The 15,612-nt window shown below is 74.6% G+C and overlaps 1 protein-coding gene across 1 annotated transcript in view; it reads left to right on the plus strand.

The window, feature by feature from the left end:
- Positions 1-5,424: 5,424 nt before the first annotated feature.
- The window catches only part of RPH3AL (rabphilin 3A like (without C2 domains)), a 120,484-nt gene continuing 110,296 nt past the window's right edge, over positions 5,425-15,612 (plus strand). The window contains exon 1 of the mRNA XM_048519385.1: positions 5,425-5,618. Within this exon, the coding sequence (XP_048375342.1) occupies positions 5,425-5,618 (194 nt within the window). The remainder of the gene's footprint in view (positions 5,619-15,612) is intronic.

The raw sequence follows: 15,612 nt of genomic DNA on the forward strand, positions 1-15,612 counted from the left end.
GTATGACAGTAAGTCAGTGTAAGTAAACCCTGTCGATTGGATATAAATGGACTGGCATGCCTCTAGCATGCCTCTAGCAGAGGCATTTTTCTCCAGCACAAACAGAACGCTTGGTCTCTGGTCAAGGCAAAGGGCTCCCTTTTGCCAGAGGAAAGTACTTGTGGTTGCCAGCTCTGGATTGGGAGAATCCTGGAAATTTGGGGATGGAACCTAAGGAGGCTGGGGGGTCTGGGGAAGGGATCTCAACGAATGCCCCTCCCGCACATGCAGAATAATCCACTTCCAAGCGCTTTGCAGCTGGAAGTGCGGAATAGCAAAATCCTCTTTCAAACAGTTGTGAAAGTGGATTGAAAATGCATTATTCTGCATGTGCGGAAGGGGCCAAAGTGTAATGCCATAAACTTCACCCCCCAAAGCAGCAGATTTCTCCAGGGCAGTAGATCTCTGTAGTCTGAAGATCAGGAGATCTTCAAGCCCCGTCTGAAAGATGGCTACCCCGGAAGTGCTTCTATTAGCCGACCCAACTCATACATTGCAGGGAAGGAATGAGAGAAAGAACTGTTGCCAGTTTTTTTAAAAAGATCTTTGCTGAGAATTGTGCTTCCTTTCCCTTCCTGTTGCAGCTCCTCCAGCTGCGGCCCAAAGGGCTCTTGACTCCATGGCTCACGGCCTCGTCTCCAGACAAGCCCTGCAGTGCAGGCCAGCCCAGCCCAGTTTGTTTACTGCTTTATTAGTACAGTATTTTTCTTGTAAGCCGATCTGGGTGCCTGCAGGGAGAAAAGCGGGGTATAAACACTTATGTCAGTGTTGCACCGATTGTGTATCAAGACTACAGCGTGCAAGCACGATGCAAACGGAAGCTATCAGAGCGATGGCGAAAAGCGGAGGATGGAAATTTTCAACCAAATTAGGGAATAGAATGGGCAACGTTTGGCGCTGTCCGGTTGCGGCTTGTCCGTACCCAGGAACACTGCCTGCATCCCAGTCCCAGCTTGCCCACAACACTGACTGTCTGTTCCTCTGGGTGAGGAACCGATTTCTTTTTTCCCTCGCCTGTTGCTCTGTCCCTTGACTAGCAGCTGCAGTCCGCTTCCACGATCCAGGCAGGGCTTTTGCTCCAGCCTTGCTGTACGGTCCGCTGGCTGCTGCTGGCACCTTATTTATTTAAGGGCTGAGTAATGCTAGTTGTCTAGAGCACACCTCCGGGCAGCTGTGGCCAGCCGGGCTGTCTGACAGTTGGGTGTCTCCCTCCTCTTGGGCAGGTGGGCAGAATCACCTGGAGGTTCCTGCCGCAGCTGGAGAGCTGAGGTGAGCTGCTTTCCCTTTCCTCTCCCTCCCCCAAACTTTGCTTTGGGACCCCCTCCTGCCTTTGGCTGTTTTCCTTTTCAAACCAAATGCCCGCAACTCTCTGAATTGTTTGTTTCAGGAAGCTGTCAGTCCACAGCCTTTTAAAAAAAAAATCCTGTAAAACAGGAGGGTCTTTTTTGCCTTAAAAAAAATTCATTTGTCAAACTTGGGAAGTTACCTGTCTGCACACGCCACTCTGTGTAAACTAGGTTGGTAGGAAAAACCACATGTCTCTGGATTATGCAGGCGCCTTTGCCAATTGGCATTAGCTGTTGGAGAACTGGGGGTTGCGTGTTTCCTTTTTGCCCCGGCTTGGGGACCTGGGAAAGGAACACTGTCCACAGAGGCATCGTAGCAGGGCTGAATCCAGAGGTGGGATCCAGCAGGTTCTCACAGGTTCCCGAGAGTAGGTTACTAATTATTTGTGTGTGCCGAGAGTGGGTTACTAATTGGTGACTTTGCCACGTGATTTTTGCCTTAGTTACGCCCCTCCTCTCAGCAGTAGCGCGCAGAACTTGAAGCCGGCTAGCAGGAGGTGCACCGGCGTGCGTGGCAGCCTGCGCCTGCGTGCATTCGTTTCCCGCCCAAGCACCGGCGCAGTGGCTGCGTCCTTGCCACACCCCGCCCGGGAATGCCCTGCCCCGGAATGCCCGGCCACGCCCCCGTCGTGCCCCGCCCAGCCCCATTGGCGCTACGCCACAGTTTGAATCCCACCACCATGGGAACCTGTTACTAACATTTTTGGATCCCACCACTGGCTGAATCCCAGATTCTGAATTGGAATGGTCACCCTTTTAAATTAAAACTGGTTGCACCGTTACATTAAAAAAATGTTTTTTAGAGTATCGCTTTTTTTGTAACCTCCATTTCCTCCACAGAGATCTGGGTGACACACACAGATCCCTCTTCATTCTGCTGACAACCCTGTGAGGCGGGTCAAGCTGAGAGCAGCTGGCCATGGCTTTCCAGCAATCTTCATGGCTGAGCGTGGATTTGAACCTGTGTCTTCCTGGCCTCCGTTTGGTTCTTATAGCAGCCCTGTGAAGTAGGTTAAGCTGAGACAGAGCTACAGGCCTAGTGTTTGAGAGTCAGTACTTATATGTGTTTGGGGAGTGTCTTCTGTGCTTCTGTATGAGTTAACGTTCTGAGTAGGAAGTCATTGTGGTGTGCCTGCTCGTCAGGAGCTATTGGATCATTCCGTTGTACAGATGTGGCAGAGTTTCCTTCTCCTACTGGAGGCTGATTGGAAGAAGAACATCACAGGGGTGATAACCCTTGTGAAGCTGCGTCGGACCCCTCTTTAACGCTTTTGATCAAAATCGCACAGTATTATTCCCTGTCGTCCTACCTCGCAGGGTTGTTCTAAGGATATAATGGAGGTTGGAGCTAGGCAGCAAGGGATGCTGCCGTGAACTCTGTGTACGAAAGGCCGGATAAAAATGTGACCAACGGAAGATTTTATAAGCTATTGTGGGGTGTAATTAGTACATCAGATGGAGACTAGGAAGCTCTGGGTTCAGATTCCCCCTCAGCCGTGAGGCTTACTGAGAGGCTACACAGTCTGGGTGGGAGCGTAGGAGAACCAATATAAAAAAAACCTGGAATTTTCAAACTGAATGTTTCTGGCCGTGAAATTAAGTTGTATCTCTGGTGCTGCTTCCATAGGGAATTCATTGAGGACTGGGCCTTTCTGTATAGCAAACATGTCCACTGATGATGAAGAAGAAGAGTTTGGATTTATATCCCCCCTTTCTCTCCTGCAGGAGACTCAAAGGGGCTTACAATCTCCTTACCCTTCCCCCCTCACAACAAACACCCTGTGAGGTAGGTGGGCCTGAGAGAGCTCCGAGAAGCTGTGACTAGCCTAAGGTCACCCAGCTGGCGTGCGTGGGAGTGCACAGGCTAATCTGAATTCCCCAGATAAGCCTCCACAGCTCAGGCGGCAGAGCTGGGAATCAAACCCGGTTCCTCCAGATTAGATACACGAGCTCTTAACCTCCTACGCCGCTGCTGCTCCTTGACTAGGATGCTCCTTGATGCCTATGGGATGCCTGGCTAGGTTGGTGAGTAGTTGGCCTTGCCTGTCCGGAGGCTGTGTTTGTTGAAGAAACCAGAGGAGGGCTTGCTCCCTGATTGGCTATATTCTCTTATCCACTTTCTTCCTAAACTTGACCTCTGTCGCTTAACTGATCCACCAACGCTGCTTGCGAGGGCTTCAGTATAAGTAACCTTGCTTCCCTTCTGGGCATTGCATAGATCAGATCAGACCCTTGGTGGGGTCGTGACATGTTCTCTGATTGCAGTTAGAGCTTAGGAAAAACTTAACTAAACTTTCCCCTCCTTGTTCAGTATTTCCTTTTACAAAAAAGGCTTCAGAACAGTCCAGAGATCTTTTCAATGGGATTGGCTGGTCCGAAGTTGTATAGAACAGGGTTTCCAGATTGGATGAACTGTTTGGTGCTTCTCTAAAGCTTGCTGCTCAAACAAAGCAATGGAAAAGCAAAATTACAGTGTTCAAGGACTCTTGCTTCATCTATCCCACGACAATGGAGTTTGCATCTTTCTTTCTCCCCATAAAGACAAGCGTGGGCGTTCGAAGAGGCGTTTGCAGGAGAGTCGGCGAGTGCCGTTGTGAGCACCTGTGCAAAATTGCATTCCAATATGTCACTGCTCAGGGGCGACACTGTATTGCGGGTCTGCAAACAGAGAATGTCAGCAATCTAATTAAGGCTTGGTTCCTACATGCAGGGCACTGAAGTGGGCGAGATTTGAGTTAGTCGAATGGACTGCACCATTGCAGATTTGGAATGCTGCTCTCCTCAATTAAAACCTCCCTGGAATAAAGAAAATTGGCACATTTTAGACAAGGGGAGTAGAACAGACCCTGTCTTCCTACCACTGCTCGTTTTCTGTTTGCCTAGACATTTGGTTCTTAAGGAGGGAATGTTCAAAGCTGAAAATCCACCCCCTGTGGTGTAAAGTGGTACAGTCCACTAAAGGCTTTGTCGCCTCATCCCCCTTGCATGTGCAAAGGAGGCCTCATGTGTTAGAAGCAGAGGGACCCAAGGCCAGTGGTGGGATCCAAAAATTTTAGTAACAGGTTCCCATGGTGGTGGGATTCAAACTGCGGCGTAGCGCCAATGGGGCTGGGTGGGGCACTACGGGGGTATGGCCAGGCATTCTGGGGGCGAAGCATTCCTGGGTGGGGCTGTGGCAAGGACACAGCTGCTGCGCCGGTCCTTGGGCGGAAACGAATGCACGCAGGCGCAGGCTGCCACGCACGCCAGTGCACCTCCTGCTAGACTGCTTCAAGTTCTGCACGCTACTGCTGAGAGGAGGGGCGTAACTAAGGCAAAAATCACGTGGCAAAATCACCAGTTAGTAGCACACACAAATAATTAGTAACCTACTCTCGGGAACCTGTGAGAACCTGCTGGATCCCACCTCTGCCCAAGGCCAAAGTCAGTTATATGCTGTAGAGCAGGGGCGTCCAACTTTGGCCCTCCAGATGTTCATGTACTACAATTCCCATCAGCCCCTGATAGCAGCATGATCCCTTTGCTCAACCCAGGGCAGTCCAACTCTGACCCTCCAGATGTTAATCGACTACAATTCCCATCAGCCCCTGGGGTTGCTGATTACACCTTCTAGCATTCTTTTGCCAAGAACGAGGAAAATCCCAGCCATTGCATATGTTTAATTCAGGCTTTCTTGGGGCCAGGATAATGGGAACACTGAGGCAGCCCTGTGTGTGAGCTGTCTTCTCCGTCCCTGTAAACGGAGAAAGGAGACAGCCGCGTGTAGGTTTGTCCTGGCTTCCTTTGCGTGACTTGACAGCATCACTCAGGATAAGAAGCAGCGGTCAGTTCTCCATTGGAAGGAAGAGAGATGTTCCAGAACTTCACAGCGATGTCGTTTTCGTTTGAAAATTCCCATTTGTGGCCTGGCTTTTCCTTTTTCAGGACAAAACTGCAGTCGTCTTGTTTTCCTGACCTTACAACTAAATTGTGGCTGAAATGGCAGACATTTTTTGCACAGAAAGGCACCAAATTTTTTTGCAATGAGAAAGGGGGCAACATGGAAATACTTTGCAGCCGGTACCTGAAAAGAAATGGGGAAAGGGTGTATTCCTCAGTCCCTAGCCAAGGGTTGGAGCTTGCTACACAAGACCATTTTATGTGCAGGAGAATTTCCTCCCAGATGTTTGGCGTTCGGGGCCCGCACACCTCATTGAATAACCTGATCCAGCCTTCGCCTTGGCTGCTGAAAGGGTACTTTCCCCGCTTCGCCTTTGGTATCTGCTTTCGGTGTCTTTTTCTGCTGCCTCCTCGGCTGCGGCTTCCTTATCATAGCAACTGAGTGGTTGTTTGTTCGGGTTGCTAAGGTTTCTCCTTTGGCATAATCGGGGCTGGCTTACGCAGCCGAAGGTAATTACACGGCGCCGGGTGTTGGTGGAAGGAAAAGCAGGAAGGAGATTCCGCCTGGCCCGAAGCAGGAGTCCTTTGGAGAGGTGGGGAACTGGCGAATCGAGGCAAGGCCCACGATTTCCAAGAGTGGTTTTGTTGGCCAGTCACCGGACTGTGGGTCAATGTTTTTGGAATATTAGGTTAGCAAAGTCCTTAAGGCACGTAAATGCATCACAGCCTATCCGGGTTTTGTGCGCTGCTAGGAAACAAAGTTGCGCATGGAGTGGAGCCTCTTTAGCTTTGCAAAACTTAAATGAATCCTTTATTGTAAATAAAGGTAAAGTTTCTTCTTCAGTCGTGTCCGACCCTGGGGTACCACTGCAAGCAGTGATTTTATAGGCAAGCCGTTTTTGTGGGGTAGTTTGCCATTGCTTTCCCTGGCTATTCTTTACTCCCTAGCTATGTGCTAGGTCAGTGGTGGCAAACTGAGTGGTGGCACTCAGAGCCCTCTCTGTGGGCACGTGCAAACAGAGTGCCCCCCCCCCCACACATCTAGGCTGGCCTGGGCCACTGGGCTCGATTATTAGCATTAAACCTAAGACCTAGTTTTGGGGAAGCAGTGTATGTAACCCTGTTAAGCACTTTTAAACCCCACTGATTTTCATGCGAAGAACTAAAGCGTGATCCTTTACCTGGGAGTAAGCTCGGTTGCTGGCAATGGGGTTTGTTTCTGAGCAAACCCTCCTAGGTCGTGATTCACCCATTGGAAGAGTTGCACAGTTGCTTCAAAGCAAAGCCACCGACTTCCACCAAGCTTACTCCCGAGTAACGCACGTCTCAGAGCCAACCATTTTTTCTAAACTAAAACCTCAGTATTCAGGTTAAATTGCCGTGTTGGCACTTTGCGATAAATAAGTGGGTTTATGGTTGCAATTTGGGCACTCGGTCTCGAAAAGGTTCGCCATCACTGTGCTAGGTACTCATTTACTGACCAAGGAATGGATGGATGGATGGCTGAGTTGACCATGAGCCAGCTACTAGGACAGGAGTAGGGAACCTGCGGCTCTCCAGATGTTCAGGAACTACAATTCCCATCAGCCCCCCCCACCCCCCCCCCCCCCCACCCCCCCCCCCCCCCACCCCCCCCCCCCCCCACCCCCCCCCCCCCCCACCCCCCCCCCCCCCCACCCCCCCCCCCCCCCACCCCCCCCCCCCCCCACCCCCCCCCCCCCCCACCCCCCCCCCCCCCCACCCCCCCCCCCCCCCACCCCCCCCCCCCCCCACCCCCCCCCCCCCCCACCCCCCCCCCCCCCCACCCCCCCCCCCCCCCACCCCCCCCCCCCCCCACCCCCCCCCCCCCCCACCCCCCCCCCCCCCCACCCCCCCCCCCCCCCACCCCCCCCCCCCCCCACCCCCCCCCCCCCCCACCCCCCCCCCCCCCCACCCCCCCCCCCCCCCACCCCCCCCCCCCCCCACCCCCCCCCCCCCCCACCCCCCCCCCCCCCCACCCCCCCCCCCCCCCACCCCCCCCCCCCCCCACCCCCCCCCCCCCCCACCCCCCCCCCCCCCCACCCCCCCCCCCCCCCACCCCCCCCCCCCCCCACCCCCCCCCCCCCCCACCCCCCCCCCCCCCCACCCCCCCCCCCCCCCACCCCCCCCCCCCCCCACCCCCCCCCCCCCCCACCCCCCCCCCCCCCCACCCCCCCCCCCCCCCACCCCCCCCCCCCCCCACCCCCCCCCCCCCCCACCCCCCCCCCCCCCCACCCCCCCCCCCCCCCACCCCCCCCCCCCCCCACCCCCCCCCCCCCCCACCCCCCCCCCCCCCCACCCCCCCCCCCCCCCACCCCCCCCCCCCCCCACCCCCCCCCCCCCCCACCCCCCCCCCCCCCCACCCCCCCCCCCCCCCACCCCCCCCCCCCCCCACCCCCCCCCCCCCCCACCCCCCCCCCCCCCCACCCCCCCCCCCCCCCACCCCCCCCCCCCCCCACCCCCCCCCCCCCCCACCCCCCCCCCCCCCCACCCCCCCCCCCCCCCACCCCCCCCCCCCCCCACCCCCCCCCCCCCCCACCCCCCCCCCCCCCCACCCCCCCCCCCCCCCACCCCCCCCCCCCCCCACCCCCCCCCCCCCCCACCCCCCCCCCCCCCCACCCCCCCCCCCCCCCACCCCCCCCCCCCCCCACCCCCCCCCCCCCCCACCCCCCCCCCCCCCCACCCCCCCCCCCCCCCACCCCCCCCCCCCCCCACCCCCCCCCCCCCCCACCCCCCCCCCCCCCCACCCCCCCCCCCCCCCACCCCCCCCCCCCCCCACCCCCCCCCCCCCCCACCCCCCCCCCCCCCCACCCCCCCCCCCCCCCACCCCCCCCCCCCCCCACCCCCCCCCCCCCCCACCCCCCCCCCCCCCCACCCCCCCCCCCCCCCACCCCCCCCCCCCCCCACCCCCCCCCCCCCCCACCCCCCCCCCCCCCCACCCCCCCCCCCCCCCACCCCCCCCCCCCCCCACCCCCCCCCCCCCCCACCCCCCCCCCCCCCCACCCCCCCCCCCCCCCACCCCCCCCCCCCCCCACCCCCCCCCCCCCCCACCCCCCCCCCCCCCCACCCCCCCCCCCCCCCACCCCCCCCCCCCCCCACCCCCCCCCCCCCCCACCCCCCCCCCCCCCCACCCCCCCCCCCCCCCACCCCCCCCCCCCCCCACCCCCCCCCCCCCCCACCCCCCCCCCCCCCCACCCCCCCCCCCCCCCACCCCCCCCCCCCCCCACCCCCCCCCCCCCCCACCCCCCCCCCCCCCCACCCCCCCCCCCCCCCACCCCCCCCCCCCCCCACCCCCCCCCCCCCCCACCCCCCCCCCCCCCCACCCCCCCCCCCCCCCACCCCCCCCCCCCCCCACCCCCCCCCCCCCCCACCCCCCCCCCCCCCCACCCCCCCCCCCCCCCACCCCCCCCCCCCCCCACCCCCCCCCCCCCCCACCCCCCCCCCCCCCCACCCCCCCCCCCCCCCACCCCCCCCCCCCCCCACCCCCCCCCCCCCCCACCCCCCCCCCCCCCCACCCCCCCCCCCCCCCACCCCCCCCCCCCCCCACCCCCCCCCCCCCCCACCCCCCCCCCCCCCCACCCCCCCCCCCCCCCACCCCCCCCCCCCCCCACCCCCCCCCCCCCCCACCCCCCCCCCCCCCCACCCCCCCCCCCCCCCACCCCCCCCCCCCCCCACCCCCCCCCCCCCCCACCCCCCCCCCCCCCCACCCCCCCCCCCCCCCACCCCCCCCCCCCCCCACCCCCCCCCCCCCCCACCCCCCCCCCCCCCCACCCCCCCCCCCCCCCACCCCCCCCCCCCCCCACCCCCCCCCCCCCCCACCCCCCCCCCCCCCCACCCCCCCCCCCCCCCACCCCCCCCCCCCCCCACCCCCCCCCCCCCCCACCCCCCCCCCCCCCCACCCCCCCCCCCCCCCACCCCCCCCCCCCCCCACCCCCCCCCCCCCCCACCCCCCCCCCCCCCCACCCCCCCCCCCCCCCACCCCCCCCCCCCCCCACCCCCCCCCCCCCCCACCCCCCCCCCCCCCCACCCCCCCCCCCCCCCACCCCCCCCCCCCCCCACCCCCCCCCCCCCCCACCCCCCCCCCCCCCCACCCCCCCCCCCCCCCACCCCCCCCCCCCCCCACCCCCCCCCCCCCCCACCCCCCCCCCCCCCCACCCCCCCCCCCCCCCACCCCCCCCCCCCCCCACCCCCCCCCCCCCCCACCCCCCCCCCCCCCCACCCCCCCCCCCCCCCACCCCCCCCCCCCCCCACCCCCCCCCCCCCCCACCCCCCCCCCCCCCCACCCCCCCCCCCCCCCACCCCCCCCCCCCCCCACCCCCCCCCCCCCCCACCCCCCCCCCCCCCCACCCCCCCCCCCCCCCACCCCCCCCCCCCCCCACCCCCCCCCCCCCCCACCCCCCCCCCCCCCCACCCCCCCCCCCCCCCACCCCCCCCCCCCCCCACCCCCCCCCCCCCCCACCCCCCCCCCCCCCCACCCCCCCCCCCCCCCACCCCCCCCCCCCCCCACCCCCCCCCCCCCCCACCCCCCCCCCCCCCCACCCCCCCCCCCCCCCACCCCCCCCCCCCCCCACCCCCCCCCCCCCCCACCCCCCCCCCCCCCCACCCCCCCCCCCCCCCACCCCCCCCCCCCCCCACCCCCCCCCCCCCCCACCCCCCCCCCCCCCCACCCCCCCCCCCCCCCACCCCCCCCCCCCCCCACCCCCCCCCCCCCCCACCCCCCCCCCCCCCCACCCCCCCCCCCCCCCACCCCCCCCCCCCCCCACCCCCCCCCCCCCCCACCCCCCCCCCCCCCCACCCCCCCCCCCCCCCACCCCCCCCCCCCCCCACCCCCCCCCCCCCCCACCCCCCCCCCCCCCCACCCCCCCCCCCCCCCACCCCCCCCCCCCCCCACCCCCCCCCCCCCCCACCCCCCCCCCCCCCCACCCCCCCCCCCCCCCACCCCCCCCCCCCCCCACCCCCCCCCCCCCCCACCCCCCCCCCCCCCCACCCCCCCCCCCCCCCACCCCCCCCCCCCCCCACCCCCCCCCCCCCCCACCCCCCCCCCCCCCCACCCCCCCCCCCCCCCACCCCCCCCCCCCCCCACCCCCCCCCCCCCCCACCCCCCCCCCCCCCCACCCCCCCCCCCCCCCACCCCCCCCCCCCCCCACCCCCCCCCCCCCCCACCCCCCCCCCCCCCCACCCCCCCCCCCCCCCACCCCCCCCCCCCCCCACCCCCCCCCCCCCCCACCCCCCCCCCCCCCCACCCCCCCCCCCCCCCACCCCCCCCCCCCCCCACCCCCCCCCCCCCCCACCCCCCCCCCCCCCCACCCCCCCCCCCCCCCACCCCCCCCCCCCCCCACCCCCCCCCCCCCCCACCCCCCCCCCCCCCCACCCCCCCCCCCCCCCACCCCCCCCCCCCCCCACCCCCCCCCCCCCCCACCCCCCCCCCCCCCCACCCCCCCCCCCCCCCACCCCCCCCCCCCCCCACCCCCCCCCCCCCCCACCCCCCCCCCCCCCCACCCCCCCCCCCCCCCACCCCCCCCCCCCCCCACCCCCCCCCCCCCCCACCCCCCCCCCCCCCCACCCCCCCCCCCCCCCACCCCCCCCCCCCCCCACCCCCCCCCCCCCCCACCCCCCCCCCCCCCCACCCCCCCCCCCCCCCACCCCCCCCCCCCCCCACCCCCCCCCCCCCCCACCCCCCCCCCCCCCCACCCCCCCCCCCCCCCACCCCCCCCCCCCCCCACCCCCCCCCCCCCCCACCCCCCCCCCCCCCCACCCCCCCCCCCCCCCACCCCCCCCCCCCCCCACCCCCCCCCCCCCCCACCCCCCCCCCCCCCCACCCCCCCCCCCCCCCACCCCCCCCCCCCCCCACCCCCCCCCCCCCCCACCCCCCCCCCCCCCCACCCCCCCCCCCCCCCACCCCCCCCCCCCCCCACCCCCCCCCCCCCCCACCCCCCCCCCCCCCCACCCCCCCCCCCCCCCACCCCCCCCCCCCCCCACCCCCCCCCCCCCCCACCCCCCCCCCCCCCCACCCCCCCCCCCCCCCACCCCCCCCCCCCCCCACCCCCCCCCCCCCCCACCCCCCCCCCCCCCCACCCCCCCCCCCCCCCACCCCCCCCCCCCCCCACCCCCCCCCCCCCCCACCCCCCCCCCCCCCCACCCCCCCCCCCCCCCACCCCCCCCCCCCCCCACCCCCCCCCCCCCCCACCCCCCCCCCCCCCCACCCCCCCCCCCCCCCACCCCCCCCCCCCCCCACCCCCCCCCCCCCCCACCCCCCCCCCCCCCCACCCCCCCCCCCCCCCACCCCCCCCCCCCCCCACCCCCCCCCCCCCCCACCCCCCCCCCCCCCCACCCCCCCCCCCCCCCACCCCCCCCCCCCCCCACCCCCCCCCCCCCCCACCCCCCCCCCCCCCCACCCCCCCCCCCCCCCACCCCCCCCCCCCCCCACCCCCCCCCCCCCCCACCCCCCCCCCCCCCCACCCCCCCCCCCCCCCACCCCCCCCCCCCCCCACCCCCCCCCCCCCCCACCCCCCCCCCCCCCCACCCCCCCCCCCCCCCACCCCCCCCCCCCCCCACCCCCCCCCCCCCCCACCCCCCCCCCCCCCCACCCCCCCCCCCCCCCACCCCCCCCCCCCCCCACCCCCCCCCCCCCCCACCCCCCCCCCCCCCCACCCCCCCCCCCCCCCACCCCCCCCCCCCCCCACCCCCCCCCCCCCCCACCCCCCCCCCCCCCCACCCCCCCCCCCCCCCACCCCCCCCCCCCCCCACCCCCCCCCCCCCCCACCCCCCCCCCCCCCCACCCCCCCCCCCCCCCACCCCCCCCCCCCCCCACCCCCCCCCCCCCCCACCCCCCCCCCCCCCCACCCCCCCCCCCCCCCACCCCCCCCCCCCCCCACCCCCCCCCCCCCCCACCCCCCCCCCCCCCCACCCCCCCCCCCCCCCACCCCCCCCCCCCCCCACCCCCCCCCCCCCCCACCCCCCCCCCCCCCCACCCCCCCCCCCCCCCACCCCCCCCCCCCCCCACCCCCCCCCCCCCCCACCCCCCCCCCCCCCCACCCCCCCCCCCCCCCACCCCCCCCCCCCCCCACCCCCCCCCCCCCCCACCCCCCCCCCCCCCCACCCCCCCCCCCCCCCACCCCCCCCCCCCCCCACCCCCCCCCCCCCCCACCCCCCCCCCCCCCCACCCCCCCCCCCCCCCACCCCCCCCCCCCCCCACCCCCCCCCCCCCCCACCCCCCCCCCCCCCCACCCCCCCCCCCCCCCACCCCCCCCCCCCCCCACCCCCCCCCCCCCCCACCCCCCCCCCCCCCCACCCCCCCCCCCCCCCACCCCCCCCCCCCCCCACCCCCCCCCCCCCCCACCCCCCCCCCCCCCCACCCCCCCCCCCCCCCACCCCCCCCCCCCCCCACCCCCCCCCCCCCCCACCCCCCCCCCCCCCCACCCCCCCCCCCCCCCACCCCCCCCCCCCCCCACCCCCCCCCCCCCCCACCCCCCCCCCCCCCCACCCCCCCCCCCCCCCACCCCCCCCCCCCCCCACCCCCCCCCCCCCCCACCCCCCCCCCCCCCCACCCCCCCCCCCCCCCACCCCCCCCCCCCCCCACCCCCCCCCCCCCCCACCCCCCCCCCCCCCCACCCCCCCCCCCCCCCACCCCCCCCCCCCCCCACCCCCCCCCCCCCCCACCCCCCCCCCCCCCCACCCCCCCCCCCCCCCACCCCCCCCCCCCCCCACCCCCCCCCCCCCCCACCCCCCCCCCCCCCCACCCCCCCCCCCCCCCACCCCCCCCCCCCCCCACCCCCCCCCCCCCCCACCCCCCCCCCCCCCCACCCCCCCCCCCCCCCACCCCCCCCCCCCCCCACCCCCCCCCCCCCCCACCCCCCCCCCCCCCCACCCCCCCCCCCCCCCACCCCCCCCCCCCCCCACCCCCCCCCCCCCCCACCCCCCCCCCCCCCCACCCCCCCCCCCCCCCACCCCCCCCCCCCCCCACCCCCCCCCCCCCCCACCCCCCCCCCCCCCCACCCCCCCCCCCCCCCACCCCCCCCCCCCCCCACCCCCCCCCCCCCCCACCCCCCCCCCCCCCCACCCCCCCCCCCCCCCACCCCCCCCCCCCCCCACCCCCCCCCCCCCCCACCCCCCCCCCCCCCCACCCCCCCCCCCCCCCACCCCCCCCCCCCCCCACCCCCCCCCCCCCCCACCCCCCCCCCCCCCCACCCCCCCCCCCCCCCACCCCCCCCCCCCCCCACCCCCCCCCCCCCCCACCCCCCCCCCCCCCCACCCCCCCCCCCCCCCACCCCCCCCCCCCCCCACCCCCCCCCCCCCCCACCCCCCCCCCCCCCCACCCCCCCCCCCCCCCACCCCCCCCCCCCCCCACCCCCCCCCCCCCCCACCCCCCCCCCCCCCCACCCCCCCCCCCCCCCACCCCCCCCCCCCCCCACCCCCCCCCCCCCCCACCCCCCCCCCCCCCCACCCCCCCCCCCCCCCACCCCCCCCCCCCCCCACCCCCCCCCCCCCCCACCCCCCCCCCCCCCCACCCCCCCCCCCCCCCACCCCCCCCCCCCCCCACCCCCCCCCCCCCCCACCCCCCCCCCCCCCCACCCCCCCCCCCCCCCACCCCCCCCCCCCCCCACCCCCCCCCCCCCCCACCCCCCCCCCCCCCCACCCCCCCCCCCCCCCACCCCCCCCCCCCCCCACCCCCCCCCCCCCCCACCCCCCCCCCCCCCCACCCCCCCCCCCCCCCACCCCCCCCCCCCCCCACCCCCCCCCCCCCCCACCCCCCCCCCCCCCCACCCCCCCCCCCCCCCACCCCCCCCCCCCCCCACCCCCCCCCCCCCCCACCCCCCCCCCCCCCCACCCCCCCCCCCCCCCACCCCCCCCCCCCCCCACCCCCCCCCCCCCCCACCCCCCCCCCCCCCCACCCCCCCCCCCCCCCACCCCCCCCCCCCCCCACCCCCCCCCCCCCCCACCCCCCCCCCCCCCCACCCCCCCCCCCCCCCACCCCCCCCCCCCCCCACCCCCCCCCCCCCCCACCCCCCCCCCCCCCCACCCCCCCCCCCCCCCACCCCCCCCCCCCCCCACCCCCCCCCCCCCCCACCCCCCCCCCCCCCCACCCCCCCCCCCCCCCACCCCCCCCCCCCCCCACCCCCCCCCCCCCCCACCCCCCCCCCCCCCCACCCCCCCCCCCCCCCACCCCCCCCCCCCCCCACCCCCCCCCCCCCCCACCCCCCCCCCCCCCCACCCCCCCCCCCCCCCACCCCCCCCCCCCCCCACCCCCCCCCCCCCCCACCCCCCCCCCCCCCCACCCCCCCCCCCCCCCACCCCCCCCCCCCCCCACCCCCCCCCCCCCCCACCCCCCCCCCCCCCCACCCCCCCCCCCCCCCACCCCCCCCCCCCCCCACCCCCCCCCCCCCCCACCCCCCCCCCCCCCCACCCCCCCCCCCCCCCACCCCCCCCCCCCCCCACCCCCCCCCCCCCCCACCCCCCCCCCCCCCCACCCCCCCCCCCCCCCACCCCCCCCCCCCCCCACCCCCCCCCCCCCCCACCCCCCCCCCCCCCCACCCCCCCCCCCCCCCACCCCCCCCCCCCCCCACCCCCCCCCCCCCCCACCCCCCCCCCCCCCCACCCCCCCCCCCCCCCACCCCCCCCCCCCCCCACCCCCCCCCCCCCCCACCCCCCCCCCCCCCCACCCCCCCCCCCCCCCACCCCCCCCCCCCCCCACCCCCCCCCCCCCCCACCCCCCCCCCCCCCCACCCCCCCCCCCCCCCACCCCCCCCCCCCCCCACCCCCCCCCCCCCCCACCCCCCCCCCCCCCCACCCCCCCCCCCCCCCACCCCCCCCCCCCCCCACCCCCCCCCCCCCCCACCCCCCCCCCCCCCCACCCCCCCCCCCCCCCACCCCCCCCCCCCCCCACCCCCCCCCCCCCCCACCCCCCCCCCCCCCCACCCCCCCCCCCCCCCACCCCCCCCCCCCCCCACCCCCCCCCCCCCCCACCCCCCCCCCCCCCCACCCCCCCCCCCCCCCACCCCCCCCCCCCCCCACCCCCCCCCCCCCCCACCCCCCCCCCCCCCCACCCCCCCCCCCCCCCACCCCCCCCCCCCCCCACCCCCCCCCCCCCCCACCCCCCCCCCCCCCCACCCCCCCCCCCCCCCACCCCCCCCCCCCCCCACCCCCCCCCCCCCCCACCCCCCCCCCCCCCCACCCCCCCCCCCCCCCACCCCCCCCCCCCCCCACCCCCCCCCCCCCCCACCCCCCCCCCCCCCCACCCCCCCCCCCCCCCACCCCCCCCCCCCCCCACCCCCCCCCCCCCCCACCCCCCCCCCCCCCCACCCCCCCCCCCCCCCACCCCCCCCCCCCCCCA

This window comes from Sphaerodactylus townsendi, linkage group LG16 (assembly GCF_021028975.2).
Source record: "Sphaerodactylus townsendi isolate TG3544 linkage group LG16, MPM_Stown_v2.3, whole genome shotgun sequence".
NCBI lineage: Eukaryota > Metazoa > Chordata > Lepidosauria > Squamata > Sphaerodactylidae > Sphaerodactylus > Sphaerodactylus townsendi.